General features: G+C 43.8%; 1 protein-coding gene across 5 annotated transcripts in view; it reads left to right on the forward strand.

The window, feature by feature from the left end:
• Positions 1 to 497: 497 nt before the first annotated feature.
• LOC122544135 (uncharacterized) overlaps positions 498 to 21,699 on the forward strand; it is a 59,203-nt gene continuing 38,001 nt past the window's right edge. For 3 of the 5 annotated variants that reach the window (XM_087981768.1, XM_043683175.2, XM_087981767.1), the window contains exons 1-7: positions 498 to 705; positions 5,800 to 6,042; positions 8,262 to 8,406; positions 9,956 to 10,008; positions 13,187 to 13,300; positions 16,256 to 16,312; positions 17,741 to 17,842. In XM_087981768.1, coding sequence (XP_087837894.1) covers positions 5,806 to 6,042; positions 8,262 to 8,406; positions 9,956 to 10,008; positions 13,187 to 13,300; positions 16,256 to 16,312; positions 17,741 to 17,842 — 708 coding nt within the window. In that variant the 5' untranslated portion in view covers positions 498 to 705; positions 5,800 to 5,805. The remainder of the gene's footprint in view (positions 706 to 5,799; positions 6,043 to 8,261; positions 8,407 to 9,955; positions 10,009 to 13,186; positions 13,301 to 16,255; positions 16,313 to 17,740; positions 17,843 to 21,699) is intronic. The other 2 variants (XM_087981766.1, XM_087981770.1) reach the window with 1 other exon arrangement.

Consider the following 21,699-nt stretch of genomic DNA (forward strand, 5'->3'; position numbering starts at 1 on the left):
ACTTTCAAAGAACCCAGTTTGTACCTAATCTTGAGACAATTAGCTTCGGTTGCCTGGAGTTTTGAGCACAGCATTGTATTATCCCTTGAGGCTAAATGAACCATTCGCCAGCATGTCCCATCACACAAACTGCGATCGATCAATGTTACCGCATGGTGTCACGATTCCAGCTTGCAACCTTACTCAATAATGCACCTTTGAATGTCCATATCCACATTAATTACATCACCCACGTCAACACTATCCTGCAATCCACCAAGTAAGTCGACCGAATGGTTAAGCATAACTTTTGCGTTCAGTGAATCAGCTGGTATTTTCCTTAGGGCTAATTTATTTCCTTTCATTCTGCGTTGTCTGTGATGTCTGATTCAGAGCTGCATCTTTCCTTGTTAGCATGCTGTTTTTACAGCTCACATCCTCAAAGGGTTGCAAACACTGTTTCTAAATGACTGTGCTAGCTGTCGGTCAGCAGGGTGGCGTGTTCTAAAGAAGGGTCGCTGGCCTCAAAACATTCACTCTGCTCTCTCTGCACAGATGCTGCCAGACCTGCAGAGTTTCTCTAGTGATTTCTGGCTTAGTTTCAGATCTTTAGCATCCACCATTCCTTGTTTTCTTTTCATTTGGGATTGATTTTTCATTGCAAAGGACAAAGTTTAAGTTGTTTTGTACTGCCCGACAGTCGAACAGCTTTGTCTCACGAGTGAGGTAAGAACTTCTCTTCGTATCGTCACAGTTTGAGAAAGATTTTAATTTAGGGAATTGCAAAGTAAAGCTGACGATTCCAGAACAGCGTACTCCAATTCCAATTCTGAGAGAAATAAAATACTTTAGAAACAATCAAATATCTTTAAGTAGGTTGACTAGAATGGTAGCGATGATGAAAATTTTTCACTTCGGTAAATATATAAATGAAAAATAACTCGAGCTGTTTCTTTAGAATGCAAACGATTAATGAAACTTTTTAAAAATTGTGTTGTTCAGATAATTTGAACTGTTGGAATAGGCGGGAATGAGGTTAAACTTTTACCGATGTCCAAATGCTTTGTTTTCTAAAACCATTAACTTCAGAGAACCCAATGTGGTGAACTTCTGCAGTGATTCGTGGTGGTTTACTGCAGTTCTGAGGAGAGCGTTGAGACTGTTCTCCTTCAAGAGAAGGATGCTGAGAGGAGATCTGATGGAGGTTTTCCAAACCATGAGTGGGGGTTGTTCGAGTAGATAGGGAGAAGCTGTTCCCATGTACTATAAGGAGCAAATGAGAGAAGGCATCGATTTAAAAGTCGAGAGTGTGGCGCTGGAAAAGCACAACATGGTTAGGCAGCATCTGAGGAGCAGGAGAATTGACATTTCAGGCAAAAGCCCTTCATCAGGATGCTGTGCTTTTCCAGCACCACACTCTCGACTCTAATCTGCAGTCCTCGCTTTCGCTTATAGATTTAAAACTGATGTGCAAATCAAGGAAGGATGATGCAAGAAATTACTGGCATCATGAGTGGAAAGGTCAGCCTGGAAACATAGTGGTGGCAGTTTCAACTGAGGCACTGGATGGTTGTCTGTGTGTTGATTTGGGGAAGAGGCTGGAGATTGGCACGAGGAGGTAGAATCAATGCAGGCCTGATGGACTGAGCAGCCTCCTTCTGCACTGTCACAATGCTGTGGCTCCGTGGATTGTGACCTCGAGTAGCTGGTGGAAGCAGATTTCATTGCAACTTCCAAAAAATGAGCTGATGCAGCAAGACAAAAGTGCAATAGTATGCAACCAGATCACTGAAGTGGACTAAAAACAAATCACTTTTACAACGGCCTGGCACAGATAGGAAACATTTAATTGATTTCACCTTTGGCGCTGGGCAACTCACTTGTTTCTTGCCACTGGGATGAATTGGTACAGACAGCAAAAATCCTCAATCTTAACATACCTGCTTCCACGCAATCCAAACGTGTCTTTGCATGTTGTGGCATTCATAATTTGTACTGATGTTGGCAGTCCATAGGGATCCTGTTATATTTCTATAGAGTTCTGGTTATATCACACTTGGAATATTGTGTCTAGTTCTGGTTGCCTCATTATAGGAAGGATGTGGAAGCTTTAGAGAGGGTACAGAGGAGATTTACCAGGATGCTGCCTGGACTAAAGAGAATGCCTTATGCAGAAAGGTTGAGGGAGATTGGGCTTTTCTCACTGCACCAAAGAAGGATGAGACGTGACCTGATAGACGTGTACAAGATGGTGAGGGGCATAGCTTCATAGAAAAGAATCCCTACAGCGTGAAAAGAGGCCATTTGGCCCTTTTGAGCTTCAGAGCCCACACTGACCCTCCGAAGAGTATCCCACCTCGACCCTATTACTCCACATTTTCACCTGACTAATGCACCCAACCCACGCATCCCTGAACACCATGGGCAATTTAGCATGGTCAATCCACCTAACTTACGCATCTTTGGAGGAAACCGGAGCACCCGCAGGAAATCCACGCAGATGCAGGGAAAATGTGCAAACTCCACACAGACAGTCACCTGAGGCTGGAATCAAAAGATAGAGTGAAAATCAGAGCCTTTTTTCCCAGGGCAGGGATGGCTGTCACAAGAGGGCATAATTTCAGGGCGATTGGAAGAAGGCTCAGGGGAGATGTCAGAGGTAGGTTGTTTACACAGAGAGTGGTGGGTGTGTGGAATGCACTGCCAGCAGTGGCAGTAGAGTCATACACATTAAGGACTCTTGGATCGACACACGAATGATAGTAAATTGAACATTATGTCGGTTTGTTTGATCTTAGAGTAGGATAAAAGGTCGACACAACATCAAGGGCCGAAGGGCCTGTCCTGCTCTGCACTATTCTATGTTCTATTTCCATGTCGAGATTTCATTGAAATCCTGCAGAATGCAGACAGTGGAGCAAGACATTGAGAAATCATATAGAAAGTGTAAAGTGACAGATTTAGCAGACATCAGTCATTGCAGGAATGCATGCATTTTTCTTTCCAGACGTAAAAGTAAAATAGTTGTCAAATGCCCGATTTAACAGCTCGGTGAGAACAAGGGGGTTTCTGATGGCTACAACTGAAGTAAGGAACACAGGCTATTCATTTGATCTCACAGTTGAAGAGAGTGAAGCTAATGTGGAGAATAAGGACAGAAATAAGGACACGTTCTCCCCGTGTCTGCGTGGGTTTTCTCCGGGGGCTCCGGTTTCCTCCCACAGTCCAAAGATGTGCAAGTCAGGCGAATTGGCCATGCTAAATTGCCCGTAGTGTTAGGTAATAGGGGTAAATGTAGGGGTATGGGTGGGTCACGCTTCGGCGGGTCGGTGTGGACTTGTTGGGCCGAAGGGCCTGTTTCCACACTGTAAGTAATCTAATCTAATCTAATCTAATCTAAATATTGCTCAGAACTTATAATTGACAGCAAGAAATAACTGAACACTTCAAAGCACTGACAGTTAACAAATTGCCCAGTTCAGATGAATGCATCTTAAGTTGCTCAGGAAGTGATGTAAGACCAGAAGACCATTAGAACCATTTGGCCCATCGAGCCTGCTTCACTATTCAACTGCTGGTTAGGTGGGTTAGCCTTAGGAAATTCAGGATTACAGGGATAGGGTAGGGTGATGGAATGTGGATTAGTGGTGCTGGAAGAGCACAGCAGTTCAGGCAGCATCCAAGGAGCAGTAAAATCGACGTTTCGGGCAAAAGCCCTTTGCTCCTCTGAGGGGTTAGCGCCAACTTGATGGGCCAAATGGCCTACTTCTACACTGTAGGGGTTCCATGAATTAGAATTTGTTTCATGTATACAGAAGCACGTGAGTACAGTGAAAAGTGTACAATGTCACCTTTCCCGGCACCGTCTTAGGTACAAAGGTACCCAGGCACAAAATCTTCGGGACGGCATAGAAAAATAAAGAAAGAAAGTTAAACATTCAAAAGTTTTTCTTAGGTCGGAGCCATCCGCAAAAGGCTAGTTTGTCATGCAGATGGATGGAGCTGAAAATGAATGGATTGGAATGCTTGCAGGGTGAGATTGGTTGTAGCTTGGAAGTGACCATTGACAGAATTGAAAAAAAACAGGTTTTAGGCTATACAAGTCACCTTCTAGGGATTTAGGGCAGCACATGTCTCTGAGAGATATCAGAAGTTGAGTGCAGCTGACAGTGGAAGGGGAGACACTGAAGGAAACCTCCAAACAGAATTTGCTTGGTGCAGCTGTAACATACTGGGGTGTTGAGAGAATCAGGAACAGCTCTATGGTCTGAGTTTGAGAAAAACTGAAAATATGGCAGTAATTTGATGCCTAGGGGCAGTGTCAAAGGTCTGTCAGAACCTGGTGTAGGGAGAGAAGATTGAACTTTCCAAGGCATGAACCAGTCTGAGCCCAAGACTGATTTTTCAATGATAGATCTTCAAAGTGAAGGACTGGATTGTTTTGCCTTGTAATAGGACTGTAATGAAATTTGGTGAATGTCTGGGTTGGTATTACTTGAGTGAAATCTGCCTTGGCCATTTGAATTTTGGCATTGTTGACAGACAGAATATAAAAATCAAGAAGTCTTTCTGCAACAATACAAGGCATTAGTAAGCGCTCATCTCGAGTATTACAGATAGTTTTGGTCCTTTTACTTGAGGAGTGATGCTGTGTAATTGGAGGCAGCCTGGAGCACTTTGTCTAGATTGACCCCAGAGGTAAAGGGCTTGTCTTAAGAGGTTTAGGCTGATACTCTTTGGAATTTGAAAGAATGAGAGGAGGTCTGATTGAAGTCTATAAAGGGGATTACCAAAGCAGACATGGAAAGGATGTTGGCTGCTGAAAATGTGTTGCTGGAAAAGCGCAGCAGGTCAGGCAGCATCCAGGGAACAGGAGAATCGACGTTTTGGGCATAAACCCTTCTTCCTCATTCCTGAAGAAGGGCTTATGCCCAAAACGTCGATTCTCCTGTTCCCTGGATGCTGCCTGACCTGCTGCGCTTTTCCAGCAACACATTTTCAGCTCTGATCTCCGGCATCTGCAGACCTCACTTTCTCCATGGAAAGGATGTTTCCTCATTTGGGCCAAACTCGAACAGGTCATCATTTTAGGATAAGGGGTAGCAGATTGGAGGAGGGGAAATTGCTTGGTTCATGAATGTGTAGAATGTACTAGCCTGGAGTGTGGTGGATGCAGGGGTGTTGAGTAATTTTAACAAGGCAAATTTCTAATGAGTAACAGGTTGAAGAGTTATGGTGAGCGGGCAGGAAAGTGGAGTTGAGGCCGAGATGAGACCAGCTATGGTTGCGTTAATGATGAAGCAGGCTCGCATGTCCTTGTCATGCTAGACCCTCCCCTCCTCCCTTCCATTCCTCTCATTGACCCTTCCTCCCAACCACCAACTGGGTTCATTCCTCCCCTTGACCAATCTACCAGTGTTCACCTATTCCCAGCCCACCACCACCCCGTTTATTTGGAGCTCCCCTTACCCCCCACCGCCAGTCCTGAAGAAAGGTTGTGACTGAAATGTTGATTTCTCCACCTTCTCATGCTGCCTGGCTTGCTGTGTTTTTCCAGCCTCCTACCTGCCTACTCTTGCTCTTCTGTTATTAAGTGTCACCTTTTTGGAGTGTTCAAAACTGAGATTGATAACATTTATAAATGATGGGACATGGAGCTACTGAGATCTGTGCACTGGGTGATGGGAAATTTGACACAGTCTCATTGAATCGAGCATTAATATTGCGTTGCCAAAAATCGGTGTCACTTTTTATCCTCTTTGAAAGTTCTACACCACGATATCGTATGACAAATGCAGCACATCTCCATATTTCTTTCAGGAGGTCATGGACAAAATTCATCTAATTCTAGAGGATTTGACAGAAGAGGAGATGAAACGCTTCAGGCACTTATTGGGAGAGCACCGGGTACCAGCTGGCAAACTAGAAAATGCCGACGCTTTCAAGGTGGCGGAGCTGCTGAAGAAATTCTACAAGGACAAGGAGAAAGCATCAAAGGTGGTTGTGACTATTCTGGGAAACATTCCACGAATGGATCTGGTGGACAAGCTGATAGGGGGAGAGGTAATTTCGATTTTCCTTTTTCCAAAACTCAATTGGTGCTTTTCTTGCAGCCGGAAGATTTGAGTATTTTGAGCCAAGCGTTTGCTTTGGAATTGTAGACCCTGGGGAATAACAGGTCGCTAATGTGCTAAGTTCACATGGCAGATTATAGAAGGCTCAGTGGTTAACACTGCTGCCTCACAGCACCATGGACATGGGTTCAATTCCAGCCTCGAGCGACTTTCTGTGTGGATTTTGCACACACTCCGCAAGTCTGTGTTTCCCCCAGGCACTCCGTTTTCCTCCCATAGTCCAAAGATGCACAGGCTAGGTGGATTGGTCATTCTAAACTGGCGATAGTGTCCAGGGATGTGTAGCCTAGGTAGATTAGCCACTGGGAAATGCAGGATAGGTGGGCTGGGTTTGGAGGGGGGAATGCTCTCCGGAGGAATAGTGTGGGCTTGATGGGCCAAAGGGACTGTTCCCACACTGTAGGGATTCTATTCCTGGTGACCTCCGGTTTCTTGTTGTATGGATGGTGTCAACTTAACCTTTTTCGGGTTTTCCACTTCTTTCATGTTCTCTTCACACGTTCGAGTTGTCTCTTAAAATATAAGAAGTTGCTGGAGGTGATCATTCAATCTGCTCGGCGAGAAAGGTCTTCTGAATTTCGGTCTCACATAGTTGAGGAATGTTTCCGAGAGATTTCTACAGTTGGAGGGTGGTAAATCCATAGAAATCATCGCCGCAGAAGGCTGTGGAGGTCAAGTCATTGAGTGGCTTTGAGGCAAAGATCGATAGGTTCATGCTTAGTAAGGTGACGGGGAGAAGGCAGGAGAGTGGGATTGAGAAACATACCAGCCATGATCAAATGGCAGAGTTGACTCAATGGGCCAAGTGGCCTTATGGTCTTATGACCTTGTATCCCTTCGCCTGTGTGCCTTACTAATTGGAAGCAATTTCTATACAGTCAGTCTACTTGAGATTTCATGGGATTCAAGCAGATAAGCTGTCTACAGGAAACAGGTCTCACTCAATTATTTCCTGTTATTAGCAGGACAGAATAATGACAGAAACCAATTCGGTGAATCTGGTTCACATTTAACAATAAAATGTATCCTACCAGAATAAAAAAAAATGCAAAGCACTTAACAGATATGAGTAGGATCAGATCATACTCCTCCTTTAACCAGTTCTATCATGATCCTGACTGAGGTTCTCTGACAACTTGACATGGATAATAATTTCCTGACAGATGCTAGTTCTGTTGAACATTAAATAGCGTCACAACAATCTGACAGAGGGAAATGCAAAGCTGCTCAATGAAGAAATATTTCCTCACCGTTTTTGTAAATGATTCAATGCATATCTTGTCTGACAAAGAGGGTTAGAATGTTTGAGGAGTTTAAATGGAGAGTTGATGAAGGCAGTGCATTTGATGTAGATGTTCTAAAAGGCTCCTCCATTTCAAACCAACCATTTGAAAACTCGAGGCAACAACCTCCCTCTGTCTCCTCCATCAAGCCCTTTTCAAATTTAACCTGTCATGACAGAGTTGACTGTCATTCTGTTCAATTCACTTTGATTTTCCACCAGTTCCAAACACTTCCATGTTTATGAACTCCACTTTGTGATAAATATGCAGGACAGCGTCCATTGGAGACCTCCAAAAGAGTAGAGCACAACACGGGGAAAACCAGTCATGTTTCTTGATGGACATGCCTGTCATAGGTTCGGTTCTAACATTGGTGAATGGGCCAACGGGTGTGTGGAGGTTTGAGCTAGTGCTGGTGACATCGGGAGGTAGGTCAAGTATGTGGGTGGCTGCGTAGAGTTGAGAGAACTTTCAATCCAATTTGCTCTTCTCCCTTGGCTTGTAAGGTTTTACTTTCCAAGACAGTGGGATCTTATCAATAACCTTTCGAACATCCACACCAAATGCATTTCCTTCATCAACTCTCCATTTATCTCCTCAAACATTGAACTCTATTAGTCAGACATGCCGTATGAAATCTGTTTGGATTGTCTTTTCTTCCTTCCAGAAGATTTGCCTTTCAGAACCCTTTGCCTGTTTTGGAGTTGTGAGGGGTGTGGAGGAGGAATTCAATTTTTTTCCCATCTTTCATTGTTCTGGAGAATGTGTAATATAATCCTCCCCCTGCAGTTGCTGTATAGTTCACGTGGTGGATTTCCAAGCAGAATACTGTCGCAGAGATTCAGTGGTATCCCTATCTGTGCAGGGCCTTGATGAACTTGATGGATACAGGAAACAATCAGTGCTCTGCTTGAGTCATCAAGATCAACTATCGTTCGAAGATGTCCAAGATTCAGAGTTAAAGCAGCCAATCAATAAGAGAAAAATAAAAGCAAACATCTGGACCTCAAGTGAGTATTTAAATATTCTGGTCACCATCTCAAGGTGAATGGGAAGTGTCCGGTGAGCTAAAAGATGCATTGGCCATACTTTTCAAAACTCAGATAAACACCCAGCTGATTGGAAAAGCGATCGCGTCAGGAAATGAGGGAGGTTTAGCCCCATCGGGGTTGCAATGCACTAACGATATGGAGATGACCTGAGAGTTGAACCTTATGATTGACAGATTACTCTGCAATAGAAACCATTAAATCAAAGGCTGGAGTCGGGGAACTTCGGAGGATTCAGAAACAATTACGTGGAGAGTAACCCAGGAAAAGTTAGAGTATAAAAGTAAGCCAAGCACTCTTGAGTGACAGTCCAAACCCAGTCTTCCTGCCCGTTCCTTTCCCGCATGAGCAATATGGGGTAGCATGTATAACCGAGATCTTTCCCCCGGAATGGGGAAGTCCGAAACTAGAGGGCATAGGTTTGAGGTGAGAGGAAAATGATTTAAAAAGGACTTGAGTGGGAGCTTTTTCACACAGTGGGTGGAGCGTGTATGGAATGAGCTGCCAGAGGAAGTGGTGGGGGTTGGTACAATGACAGCATTAAAAATCCATCTGCATGCGTAAATGACTAGGAAGGATTCAGAGGGATATGGGCCAAATGCTGGCAAATAGGACTCGATTAATTTAGGATATCTGCTCAACATGGGCGAGTTGTTCTGTACATCTCTATGACTACACAACCTCCTGTACATGCTACCACCCTGACCGCTCACCTAGTGGACCTGTTACTCTCTCAAGCTGCTTACACAGCTAAGTTACACACTTCCATTCACTCGGTCACTTCTCACTGAGGCTTTGTCTCCTTCGACCCATGTTTACGTCCTGTTCTGTGTAAGCAAATGCGGAGTGACTTCAATGGAAATGCTGTCTGTGAGGATTTTGAGGAAGGGCCCTACATCTTCCTGAAGAAGGGCTTATGCCCGAAACGTCGATTCTCCTGTTCCCTGAATGCTGCCTGACCTGCTGCGCTTTTCCAGCAACACATTTTCAGCCCTACATCTAAAGTCAGGCCCTGACATAGAATCTAAACCAGCACAGACAGAGTGGATCATGGGAATTTCATCCCCATGGCAGAGATACCTAAGAGGGTATAAGTTTAAGGTGAGGCGTAACTGGGATCTGAGGGCAGAATCTTTTCACCCAGAGGATGGTAGAAATACGGGGGAATGTGCTTGCTGAGAGGCTGGGGAGGCAGAAACTCTTACAACATTTCTGAAGAATCTTAAAGTGTCAGCATACAGTAGGCTATCGACCAAGTTCCAGGTAAATGTTTGGTGTTTGGTGGGCCGAAGGGTCTCTCTCTATGTTGCATGACTCGAAGCAATCTCTTGTCTCATCTGGGCTCGAGATAGGGATTTAAATCAAGATCAAATGATGTATATCAATAACCTAAGCTTTGAATATTGCAAAGACTTTGAATAAATATGCAAGGATCATTGCTGATAGAATATCAGAAACCTATTTTGATTTCCTGAAGATGAAATGTTTTCCATACATTGATTTCTTTCAGTTAAAGGGGAAGCCAAAGACTATGGTCGTGATGGAAAGCTACGATACCCTTCTGTGAGTATTCCAAAAGACGATGCAATAAGACCCGATTGGTGCTCAATGAGAATTTATTGACAATGTTTGTCCCTACCATTAATAGTATAAGCCCAACCCTTGTTTGCTGTATCAAACTGAAATATCCACTTATCCAGATGGAACTCCATCTGCCATTTTTCCAGCCCATTGACCCATTTGATCAAGATCCCTTTGTAATCTTAGGAAACCTTCTTCACTATCTACGATGCCACTCATTTGGTGCCTTCTGCAAACTTACTAACCATGTTTTTGATATTCTTATCCAAATTGTGTATACAAATGACAAACAAAAGAGGACCCAGAACCGATCCCTGTGGAACATTGTTGGGAAACCCATTTGGCCCTCTATTGTCCAGTAGGGAAGGAAACAGCCATCCATAACCTGGTCTGCCCCACAGGGTGATTCCAGCAATGTGGTTAACTCTCCACTGCCTTCTTGGCAATTAGGCATAGACAACAAATGCAGTCCTGGCCAATACTACTCACACCCTGTGAATAAATTTTAAAAAACTTAATAAAGATTATCAGCGTACTATGTGTTCCATAGTTTATCCAATCCAGTACAAATGCAATTGTGTTCCAGTGTCCATTCCAGTCTGGATATTATTAAACAGTCTTAGATTTCAGAGCAGAAGGGCATATAAAGGCCTCAACCATTTTACATTTGTGTCGTGTCCATGTAAATATTATAAATTTGTTGCTTCAATGCTCATTTTTGCAATTAAGCTAAAATTGCCATTGTGCTATTGTAGCAGAGGACTTCTCTCTCATGAGGTGATAGTTTAGCTTAAGGGTGAACATGCCTCTCGGGAGGAGAGTCCTTATGAGAACCTTGGCCCATGTGGAAGTTGAACCCATGCTGTTGACATCTCTTTGCATTGTTCCAGCCACCTGAGCAAACCATCCCCCTCACTCTCTCACTTCTGGATTGACATTCTCAATTCTTTGCATATGTCAGTATCCATCCCTAACTAAATGTAATCAATCCTCTGTGGACTTTGTTAATTACAGACATTGACAACACATTCAACATTTCAATGTCCCTTCATCTACAAATGACAGACAACCTCATAGAAGCTTGGAATTGTAGAGTCCCTACAGTGTGGAATCAGACCATTCGATCCATTGAGTCCACGTTGACCTTCTGAAGAACATCCCACCCCCACCCTAAACCTGTAACCCCACATTTCCCATGGCTAACCCACCTAGCCTGCAGATCACTGGACACTATGGGTAATTTAACATGGCCAAGCCATCTAACTTGCACATCTTTGCACTGTGGGAGGAAACCAGAATGCCTGGAGGAAACCATGTTGCAGCTTCAACTTTTCATTCCTTATAAATCCATACTTCAATGATGACTTGCCTTAACCCACCTTAAATTGCACTGGCTCGTCGTACATGCGCAATTGTTGAATTTCATGACCATGTCCTGAAAAGATCCACTTCAAATCCTGTAATTGTGTCCAATTTAGATTTCCGATTCTGAACATCACTAATCAATTACAGAAGGAAAACTCCATTCCTTTAATAATGTTATCAATTTGTTATGGACCAGATCAAACCCCCTCAAAATTTTCAGAAGAAAGTCTGGACCTTAACCTTTTCTTATTTTAAAAGTAAATGTAAGGTGTTGCACTCCAGATGCAATTCGATTAGTTAAGCCACTTGACATTAAGCAAAACATACTTTATTCATCTGCTATAGTTAAACTAAACAAAATAAAGAAGGAATTATAAAAATTTAACAGACTGAATTTGGTTTGCTCGCTGAGCTGGAAGGTTCACGGTGCCCCAGTGGTTAGCACTGTTGCCTCACAGCGCCTGAGACCCGGGTTCAATTCCCACCTCAGGCGACTGACTGTGTGGAGTTTGCACGTTCTCCCCGTGTCTGCGTGGGTTTCCTCCGGGTGCTCCGGTTTCCTCCCACGGTCCAAAGATGTGCAGGTCAGGTGAATTGGCCATGCTAAATTGCCCGTAGTGTTAGGTAAGGGGTAAATGTAGAGGTATGGGTGGGTTGCGCTTCGGCGGGGCGGTGTGGACTTGTTTCCACACTGTAATGTAATCTGTAATCTGTTCATTTCCAGACATTTCGTCGTCCTACTAGGTAACTGCTTCAGTGGGTCTCAGGTGAAGCACTGCTGAAAATTCCTGCTTTCCATTTATATGTTTGGGTTTCTTTGGGTTGGTGATGTCATAACAGAATAATAGATGTGGTAACTATTACTAATTAACTGTTCCAATATAGTAACATCCCACAAATGTACTCTTGGCAAAAAAGGCAAATTCAGAAAACAGATGGTCTCACATGCAACTCCAGTAGCAATAAGAAAACAGCCCAGCTTTTGACTATAACAGAGACAGCGGAATAAAAATAGCTTCCACTTCATCAAGACCCAACAGCAAATGCTGAAAGCTAAACCTGAAAGTCATGGCTCAGTGGGAGTTTGCCGACACCCCTTCAGGCTACTTTTATGGTTCCAACGTTTTTAAAAAAATCCAAGGCCTCACAAACTGTTCACCCTAGTGACCGTGGTAGACAGCTCACCACCTCTGCCTTAAAACCTCTCTTCAAATAAAACACATTCTAGCATGTCTTAAAGCCACAGTATGGTCACACAATCCATGGTATATTCAGCAGCTCCTCTTAATGTAAACCGTACTAAACTATTTCTTTCCAAGGGCATTGCTACTTTTACCTGTCCTTCATTATCCGTAATAGACATGCCTTTTGCAGTTAATCACATTGGTGTGGTGGGTCTTTCCAGGTAAGGAAGATTGATTTATTCCCCCTCAAATACATTTACAAGCCAGTTAGGCTTTTACTACAATCGATTATGGTTTCATGATTTCATTACAGATGCCTGGTGGGATTGGCATCCATGTCCCAAGTATTGCTATGGGCTTCTGAATTGTTAGGCCAGTCACAAAACTTCAAGAACATTACCTCCCAATGCTTGTTAAACTAAATGTCTGTTCTGTTGTGGAGCATAACCAAACCGTTCTGAGATTTGGTGTCTATTCAGTTAGAAATGTCATGTGCCTGATTTTGACTTAGAAAAGCGAATGCCTCATTGAATTATCGATTGTCTGCTAATCGCCTAACCTTTGTGTCTGTTTATGGCTGATTTCCTATTTTGCTTTGTTACTCTTCACAGTTGAGCCAAATCTCTTTGGGCTTCACAATCAGTGTTTTGGCAACTGCTTCGGCGATTTTAACACCGCACAGCCCATTTGCACAAGTCCGCATTCCATGGTGGTCTGGTGTTCTGGTAAGAGTTTTTAAATTGGCCCTATTCTGGGATTGCTCAGGGTCACCGAGTGGATCTTTCTGTTGAACTTAATTTGGATGCAGAACTAAGGAGAGGAATTGGGACAGTGGGACTAATTTGGTTTTGGTTACTGCCATTAAGGGACTACTAGGGGTGAGTTTGCTTTGTAATTGATTCAGGACTATAGAGTAAAGTGGGAAAAAACATACTTCTTCCACAAACTAAAGTCCCCTATTCTTCCTGCTATCTCAGAAAGGCAACTAATGCCAACAAGCCCTCCTGTCTGGTTATAATCTCTTCCAACCACTTCTGTCCGGCAGAAGAGATAAAAGCTTAAACACACATATCAATAGATTCAAGAACAGCTTCTTCTCTGCTGATATTAGACTGATGAATGGACCCTCTCAAATTTTAAATGTCATGTTGATCTCGCTCGATGTGCACCTTCTCTGCATCAATATTCATCGCTCTGTTCTATTTCTCTAATGCACTTCATATGGTATGATCTGCCTGTACTGCACGCAAAACAAAACTTTACCAAGGTACATGTGACAATAATAAATCAAATAAAATCAAATAATTAAAAGGGGCTAATAATAGAAAACTGGACAGTATTTTGGCTTAGAAATGATACAGAGATACAGGGTGGAGCAGGACAAATTTATTTGTGTCAAGATTCTCATATGTCATTAGAAGCGAAGTGTTGTAGTGCTAACTATAGTCATAGAGTCATGGAAATCTAGTACAGAAAAAGGCCCTTCAGTCCATCATCACGTCATGTCCACGCCAGTCAAAAACAAGCACCTAATTGAGTGGAGGAGTTGGGATGTCATGTTGCGGTTGTAAAGGACATTGGTTAGGCAAAAGTGAGGACTGCAGATGCTGGAAACCAGAGTTTACATCAGAGTGGTGCTAGAAAAGCACAGTAGGTCAGGCAGCATCCGAGGAGTAGGAAAATCGATGTTTCGGCCCGAAACATCGATCCTCCTGCTCTTCAGATGCCTCCTGACCTGCTGTGCTTTTCCAGCACCAGTCTGATCAGGACATTGGTTAGTCCACTTCTGGAATACTGCATTCAATTCTGGTCTGTCTGCTATAGGAAAGATATTACTAAACTTGCAATGGTTCAGGAAAGATTTACTGTTGAATGTTGCCAGGGTTGGAGGGCTTCAGCTATAGGGAGAGGCTGGGGCTGTTTTCCCTGCAGTGTTGAAGGCTGAGAGGTGACCTTATAGGGGTTTATAAAATCTTGAGAGGCATGGATAGGGTAGAGAGTCAAAGTCTTTGTCCCCAAGTAGGGGGAGTCCAGAACTAGAGGGCATAGGCTTAGGATGAGAGGGGAAGAATTTGTCACTTTTTCACGCAGAGGGCGGTGCGTGACTATAATGAGCTGCCAGAGGAAGTGGTGGAGGATGGTACAATTACAGCATTTAAAAGGCATCTGGATGGGTACAGAACAGGAAGGCTTTAGAGGGATATGGGCCATAAGTTGGCAAACAGAACGAAATTAATTTAGGACACCTGGTCAACATGGACAAAGGGTCTCTTTCAACTGTACAAACCTGTGACTCTATAACTATTCCATTTTGCAGCACTTGGCTTGCCTGCCTTGTAAATACTTCTTAAATGATATGACGCTTTCTGTCTTTACCACTCTTACAGTTCCAGATTCCCACTACCCTCTAGGTAAAAAACGTTTCCACACATCGTTTCTGAACATCCTACTTTTACCTTAAACCTACGCTCCAGTCATTGACCTCCTCCACTAAGGGGAAATGTTCCTTCCTGACTGTGTCCATCATAATTTTGCCCATTGCTGTCACAGCCCTCTTGGTCTCCTCTAAGGAAAACAACCCTAGTCTGTCCAATTGCTGCTCATGATTGAAACCCTCTAGTCCAGGTAAAATTCTAGTAAATTTCCTGTGCCATCACACCCCTTCTATAATGTGGATTCCAAAACTGCACACAATGCTCTTGCAGAGCTATAGGGGACTGTGGGAGGAAACAAAATCTAGGCTTGGTCTTTGATTGATTCAGGCCGAATGAGGAAGAGTTGGATAGGATTGACATGAATTCATGCCAATGGGAGACCTCGAGGGAGTGTCATCACTTTGGGATTCCTCTGATAATCTCGGCTTACCTCAATTACTGTGTTCCTCTGTCATTCTAGAATTTGCTGCACTACTGAACTGGGAGGTGCAACCATCTCATTTTGATGCGGCATTTTAACCAAGTTGATTTGAAATGCCGACATGCAGTGCCTAGTCATTGACTGATGTTTGAATGTTACTTAGTCATAGAGTCTTAGACATGTACAGCACAAAAACTGACTCTTCGTTCAACTCGTCCTTGCCGAACAGATATGCTAAATGAATTTCGTCCCATTTGCCAGCACTTGGCCCACATCCCTCTAGACCTTTCCCATTTGTAAACCCATCCAGATGCCTTTACATTGTACCAGCCTCCACCACTCCCTCTGACAGCTCATTCCATACATGTACCACCCTCTGCATTAAAAAGTTGCCCCTTAGGTCGCTTTTACATCTCTCGCCTCTCACCCTAAACCTACGCCCTCTATCTGGACTCCCGCACCCCAGGGAAAAGACCTTGTCTATTTACCCTATCCAGGCCCCTCATGATTTTATATACTTGCAACCTTTCATCCCAAGCCTCGCTATTGTTCAGTTCCTACTGCCTTTGGACATAAACTGCTTCAGTATCTGAGGAGTTGTAATCCTGCATCTCTCAAACGAATGACTGAACTGAAACTGGGTAATCAGAATGGGACAAATTTCCTTCTGATTAATTGACATACATTGTTTTAAACTACTTTAAATACAAACTCTGCAGTTGTATTAACTGAAACGGTTTGCATGCGGGAGGTTTACTATCCGACACACAAGAGATCACAATAGATTTTTCTCATTTCTTTGTGTTTCCTCTTTTCTGTTGCAGTTTTGTGTTATAGGAATGATTCCTTTGTTACCCCTCAGGACAAGCGAAAAGTTTAAGGTATTGTATCTTTGATGATTAAGTGGTTGAGTTTATTTAAAGTAAAATAATGCCCAACTATCTTCAGCTGCTTCATCTATGACCTTTTCTCTATCCTTGGTGAAGAAGGTGTTTGGCACCCTTGCCTTCATTGGTCAGTGGATTGAGTATAGGCATTTTGGGAGGTCATGTTGTGGCTGTACAGGACATTGGTTAGGCCACTTTTGGAATGCTGCATTCGATTACTCCCTCCCTCCTGTAGGAAAGATGTTGTGAAATTTGAAAAGGTTCAACAAAGATTTACAAGGATGGGAGGGTTTGAGGCATAGGGAGAGGCTGAATAGACTGGGTTTTTTCCCCCTGGAACATCAGAGGTTGAGAGGTGACCTTGTGAATAGTCAAAGTCTTTTTCCCAGGATAGGAGAGTCCAAAACTATAAGGCTTTGATTTCAGGTGAGAGGGGAAGGATTCAAAAGAGACCTGAGGGACACTTTCACACAGAGGGTGGTGCATGTATGGAACGAGCTGCAAGAGGAGGTGGTGGAGGCTTCTATAATTAGAGCATTTAAAAGGCATCTGGGTAGGTACATGGATAGAAAGGGTTTAGAGGGAAATGAGCCAAATAATGGCAAATAGGACTAGATTACTTTAGGATATCTGATTGACATGGATGAGTTGGACTGAAGAGTCCGATTTCATGCTATACATCACTATGACTCTAAATGGGACTAGTTTAATTGTAAAAAATGTGCAGCTTGGATAAGGGCTGTTCCCATGCTTTAGACCTCTTTGAAATTTGCGTCATATATCGACAGGGTGTTAAAAAAGCTTTTAGTCCGTTTGCCTTCATTGCTTACTCCCTTGAGTATAGGAGTTGGGAAGTTGCGTTGAGGGTGTCTAGGACTTTGTGAGGCCTCCTCTGGTGTACTGTGTCCAGTTCTGGTTGCCTTTTTAGAGAAAGGTTATTATCAAGCTGGAGAGCATTCAGAAGAGATGGAAGATTTGAATTATAAAGAAAGGCTGGCTCGGCTGGGATTGTTTTCACTGGAGTAAAGAGGTTGAGGGATGATCTTATCGTAGTTTATAAAATAATGAAGGGGATAGATAGAGTTAATGGTAGCTGTCTTTTCCCAGGATGGGCATTTTTCAGATTCGGTGTCACACTTTTAAGGTGAGAGCAGAAAGACTTAAAAAGAACATGAGGAGTAAATATTTTACATAGAGAGTGATTCATGGGTGGAATGAATGATTCGGCTAACTATTGGCATTTAAAAGACAGTTCGATGAAAAGGAAACATTTGGAGGGATATGGGAAGGTGGCAGCAGGCAGGTGGCACTAGATCAATTTGGGATTATCTTCATCATTGACTGGTTGGACTGAAAGGTCTGTTTCCATGCTGCGTAACTCTGTAAGTCGAGTTAACCAATGATTGACCCTTTTTTTCCCAGTTACGTACTGTACTTGGCATGAACATCATAGGTTTGCTGACTGCAATAACATCAATGGGATTATCAGTCTGGAATGGAACTAAACAGGATGAAAGCAATGCGGTGAGAACCTTTAATACTGATTGCATTTCCCCAAAGTGTGAACCTCCTTTCTTAAATGAAGTTCTTTTGAAAGAAGTGAAACAATTTATTTTTGATGCTTATTGATATGAATAGCAGAATGTTTTCCTGGATCTTTCCCTGATTGGGTGTATTTAAGCTTGGCACGGGCGGCACGGTGGCACAGTGGTTAGCACTGCTGCCTCACAGCGCCAGAGACCTGGGTTCAATTCCCGCCTCAGGCAACTGACTGTGTGGAGTTTGCATGTTCTCCCCGTGTCTGCGTGGGTTTCCTCCGGGTGCTCCGGTTTCCTCCCACAGTCCAAAGATGTGCGGATCAGGTGAATTGGCCATAGTGTGAGGTAAGGTGTAAATATAGGGGTTTGGGTGGGTTGCGCTTCGGCGGGTCGGTGTGGACTTGTTGGGCCGAAGGGCCTGTTTCCACACTGTAATGTAATCTAATCTAATCAATATATTTATTTACTTTTATGCTTGAATATCAAAAAAAGCTTGAATGCAAAACTCTTAACCACGTCCTTAAACGCCTCTTTTCCTATTTCTGTGACCGCGTCTTGCCTTACAGCTTCACAATCTTGGTACTTTTCCAAATCTGATAATGGGTCTGATCACCCTATAATTGTCCCCGGTCTTCCCTCTCCCTAAAGCTGGCATATGATAAAGGCCTGACTGATGTGGACTGTGGGAAATAACCTGGGAGGTCGAAGTGAAATACCTCAAGGTCTGGAGTCATGAGCCGTATCTTCCATCGAAGCTGGAGGCATTGAGCTGAGATTCTTGCTGGGCAGTGATGAGTTGCCTGTTAACCGTGACTCTTGCCTGATAGTAGCATTGTTGACACCAAATCTCCCCTCATTGACATGCAGTTTCCTATCTGCATTATTAGTAGACACTGCGTCGAGACATCAATCTGTTTCTATGCTGCATCACTCGATGCTGAGACATTTCTTCTCCCCGTCAGAGAGCCTGGAACCAGTTTGCATTATCCCTGAATTTAGAGGTGTCCATTTAAGGCAGGGATCAAGATGAATATCATTACTGAGAAGGCAGTGAATCTGTGATATTCTTCACTGCAGGTGGCTGCAGTGGTGCATTGTGAAGTACATAGAACATAGAAGGGTTCAGCACAGTACAGGCCCTTCGGCCCTTGATTAGATTAGATTACTTACAGTGTGGAAACAGGCCCTTCGGCTGAACAAGTCTACACCGACCCTCCGAAGAGCAACCCACCCAGACCCATTCCCCCACATTTACCCCTTCACCTAACATTATGGGCAATTTAGCATGGCCAATTCACCTAATCTGCACATTTTTGGACTGTGGGAGGAAACCGGAGCACCCCGGAGGAAACTCATGCAGACACGGGGAGAATGTGCAAACTCTACACAGACAGTTGCCTGAGGCAGGAATTGAACCAGGGTCTCTGACGCTGTGAGGCAGCAGTGCTAGCCACGGTGCCACCGTGCTGCCCACAACCTTTTATCCTATGCCAACCTTTTATCCTGCTCTAAGATCAAACCAAACTACATACCCTCCATGGTACTATCTTCCATGTGCCTATCCAAGAGTCGCTTAAATGTCACTAACATGTCTGACTCTCCCACCACTGCTGGCAGTGCATTCCATGCACTCACCACTCTCTGTGTAAAGAACCCCCAACCTCTGACAACGCCTCTAAACCTTCATCCAATCATCTTAAAATGATGCCCCCTCATGACAGCCATTTCCACCCTGGGAAAACGTCTCTGGCTATCCACCCTGTCTATGCCTCTTATCATCTTGCACACCTCTATCAAGCCACCTCTCATCCTTTTTCACCCCAATGAGAAAAGCCCTAGCTCCCTCAACCTTTCTTCATAAGACATGCACTCCAGCCCAGGCAGCATCCTGCTAAATCTCCTCTGCACCCTCCCAAAAGCTTTCACATCCTTCTTGTCATGAGGCGACCAGAACTGAACACAATATTGCAAGTGTGGTCTAACCAGGACTTTATAGAGCTGCAGCATAACATCGTGGCTCCTTAAACTCAATCCCCTGCGAATGAAAACCAACACGCCATACGCCTCCTTAACAACCCTATTGATTTGGGTGGCAACTTTGAGGGGTCTCTGGATGTGGACCCCGAGAGACTTCTGTTGCTCCACACTGCCAAGAATCCTGTCTTTCACCTGCAAATTTAACCTTCCAAATTAAGGACGTCACACTTTTTCAGGTCGAATTCCATCTGCCACTTCTCAGCCCAGCTCTGCATCCTGTCAATGTCCCGCTGCAATCCGGCAACAGCCCCCCACATTACCCACAACTCCACCGACATTCATGTCTTCAGCAAACTTACTAAACCACTCCTCCACTTCCTCATCCAAGCCATTTATAGAAAAAATCACAAAGAGCAGAGGTTCCAGGACCGATCCCTTCGCAACACTGAGCTCCAGGCTGAAGACTTTCCTTCTACTACCCTTCTCTGTCTTCTATGGGCCAGCCAATTCTGTATCCGAACAGCCAGATTTCCCTATATCCCATGCCTCCTTATTCAATGTTGAGACAAATCAATGGATATCAAGAGATGGATATTTGCTATTCCACATATTAGACAATTGCATAATGTCAAGGACAGCAGAACATTGTAGTTCGGAGTGGGGGCCTGGCATTACATCTCATTCAATAAGATCAAGAATTTGAATCAGTGAGGAAATGATTCACAATGGTGGGGGGGGGGGGGGGGGGGAGGCGAAGCAGGAAAGTGAAACTAAGGATTCTAAGGAAACTAAGAGGAGCCATGATCTCATTGAGAGGTGAAACAGGCTCAATGAGTCGATGGAGAGGGTTCAGAAAAGATTTACCAGGACTGGAGGGTTTAAGTTCGAAAAAGTAGACTGGGACTTGTTTCACTGGAGCACAGGTGGTTGAGGGGTATCTTTACATAGGTTTACAAAATTATGAGGGACATAGGTAAGGTGAAGAGCAAAGGTCTTTTGCCCCAAGGGTAGCAGAGTTCAAAACTCGGGGGCATATTTTGAAGTTGAGAGGAGAAAGTTTTGGAAGTGACCTGTGGGGCAGTTTTTCATACAGAGCGTGGTTCGTATATGGAAAGAACTGCCAGAGGAAGGGGTAGATGCAGGTCCAGTTACAACATTTAAAACACATTTTGACAGGAAAATGAATAAGAAAGGTTTAGAGGGAAATGGGCCAAATGCAGGCAAGTGGGACTACAGTCATAGAGTCAGAGAGATGTACACAACAGACACAGACCCTTTGGTCCAACCCCTCCATGCTGACCAGATATCCCAACCCAATCTAGTCCCACCTGCCAGCACCCGGCCCATATCCCTCCAAACCCTTCCTATTCACAAACCCATCCAAATGCCTCTTAAATGTTGCAATCGTATGAGCCTCTGGCAGCTCATTCCATACATACCACCGTTTGTGTGAAAAAGCTATCCCTTAAGTCTCTTTTATATCTTTCCCCTCTCACCCTAAACCTGTGCATTCTAGTTATGGACTCCCCTATTCCAGGGAAAAGACTTTGTCTATTTATCCTATCCATGCCCTTCATGATTTAATAAACTTCTATAAGAACACCTTTCAGCCTGCGACCCTCCTGTTCAGCCTCTCCCTATAGCTCAATTCCTCCAACCCTGGCAACATCCTTGTAAATCTTTTCTGAACCCTTTTAAGCTTCACAACATCCTTCCGATAGGAAGGAGACCAGTATTGACGCAATATTCCAAAAGTGGACAGCCAACATCCTGTACAGTCGCAACATGACCTCCCAACTTCTAAACTCAATGCTCTGACCAATATAGGAAAGCATAACTAATGCCTTCGTCACTATCCTGGTAAAA

Source organism: Chiloscyllium plagiosum, unplaced genomic scaffold, assembly GCF_037043375.1.
Source record: "Chiloscyllium plagiosum isolate Xiang-an unplaced genomic scaffold, Cpla_swu_hap1 HiC_scaffold_40, whole genome shotgun sequence".
Classification (NCBI taxonomy): domain Eukaryota; kingdom Metazoa; phylum Chordata; class Chondrichthyes; order Orectolobiformes; family Hemiscylliidae; genus Chiloscyllium; species Chiloscyllium plagiosum.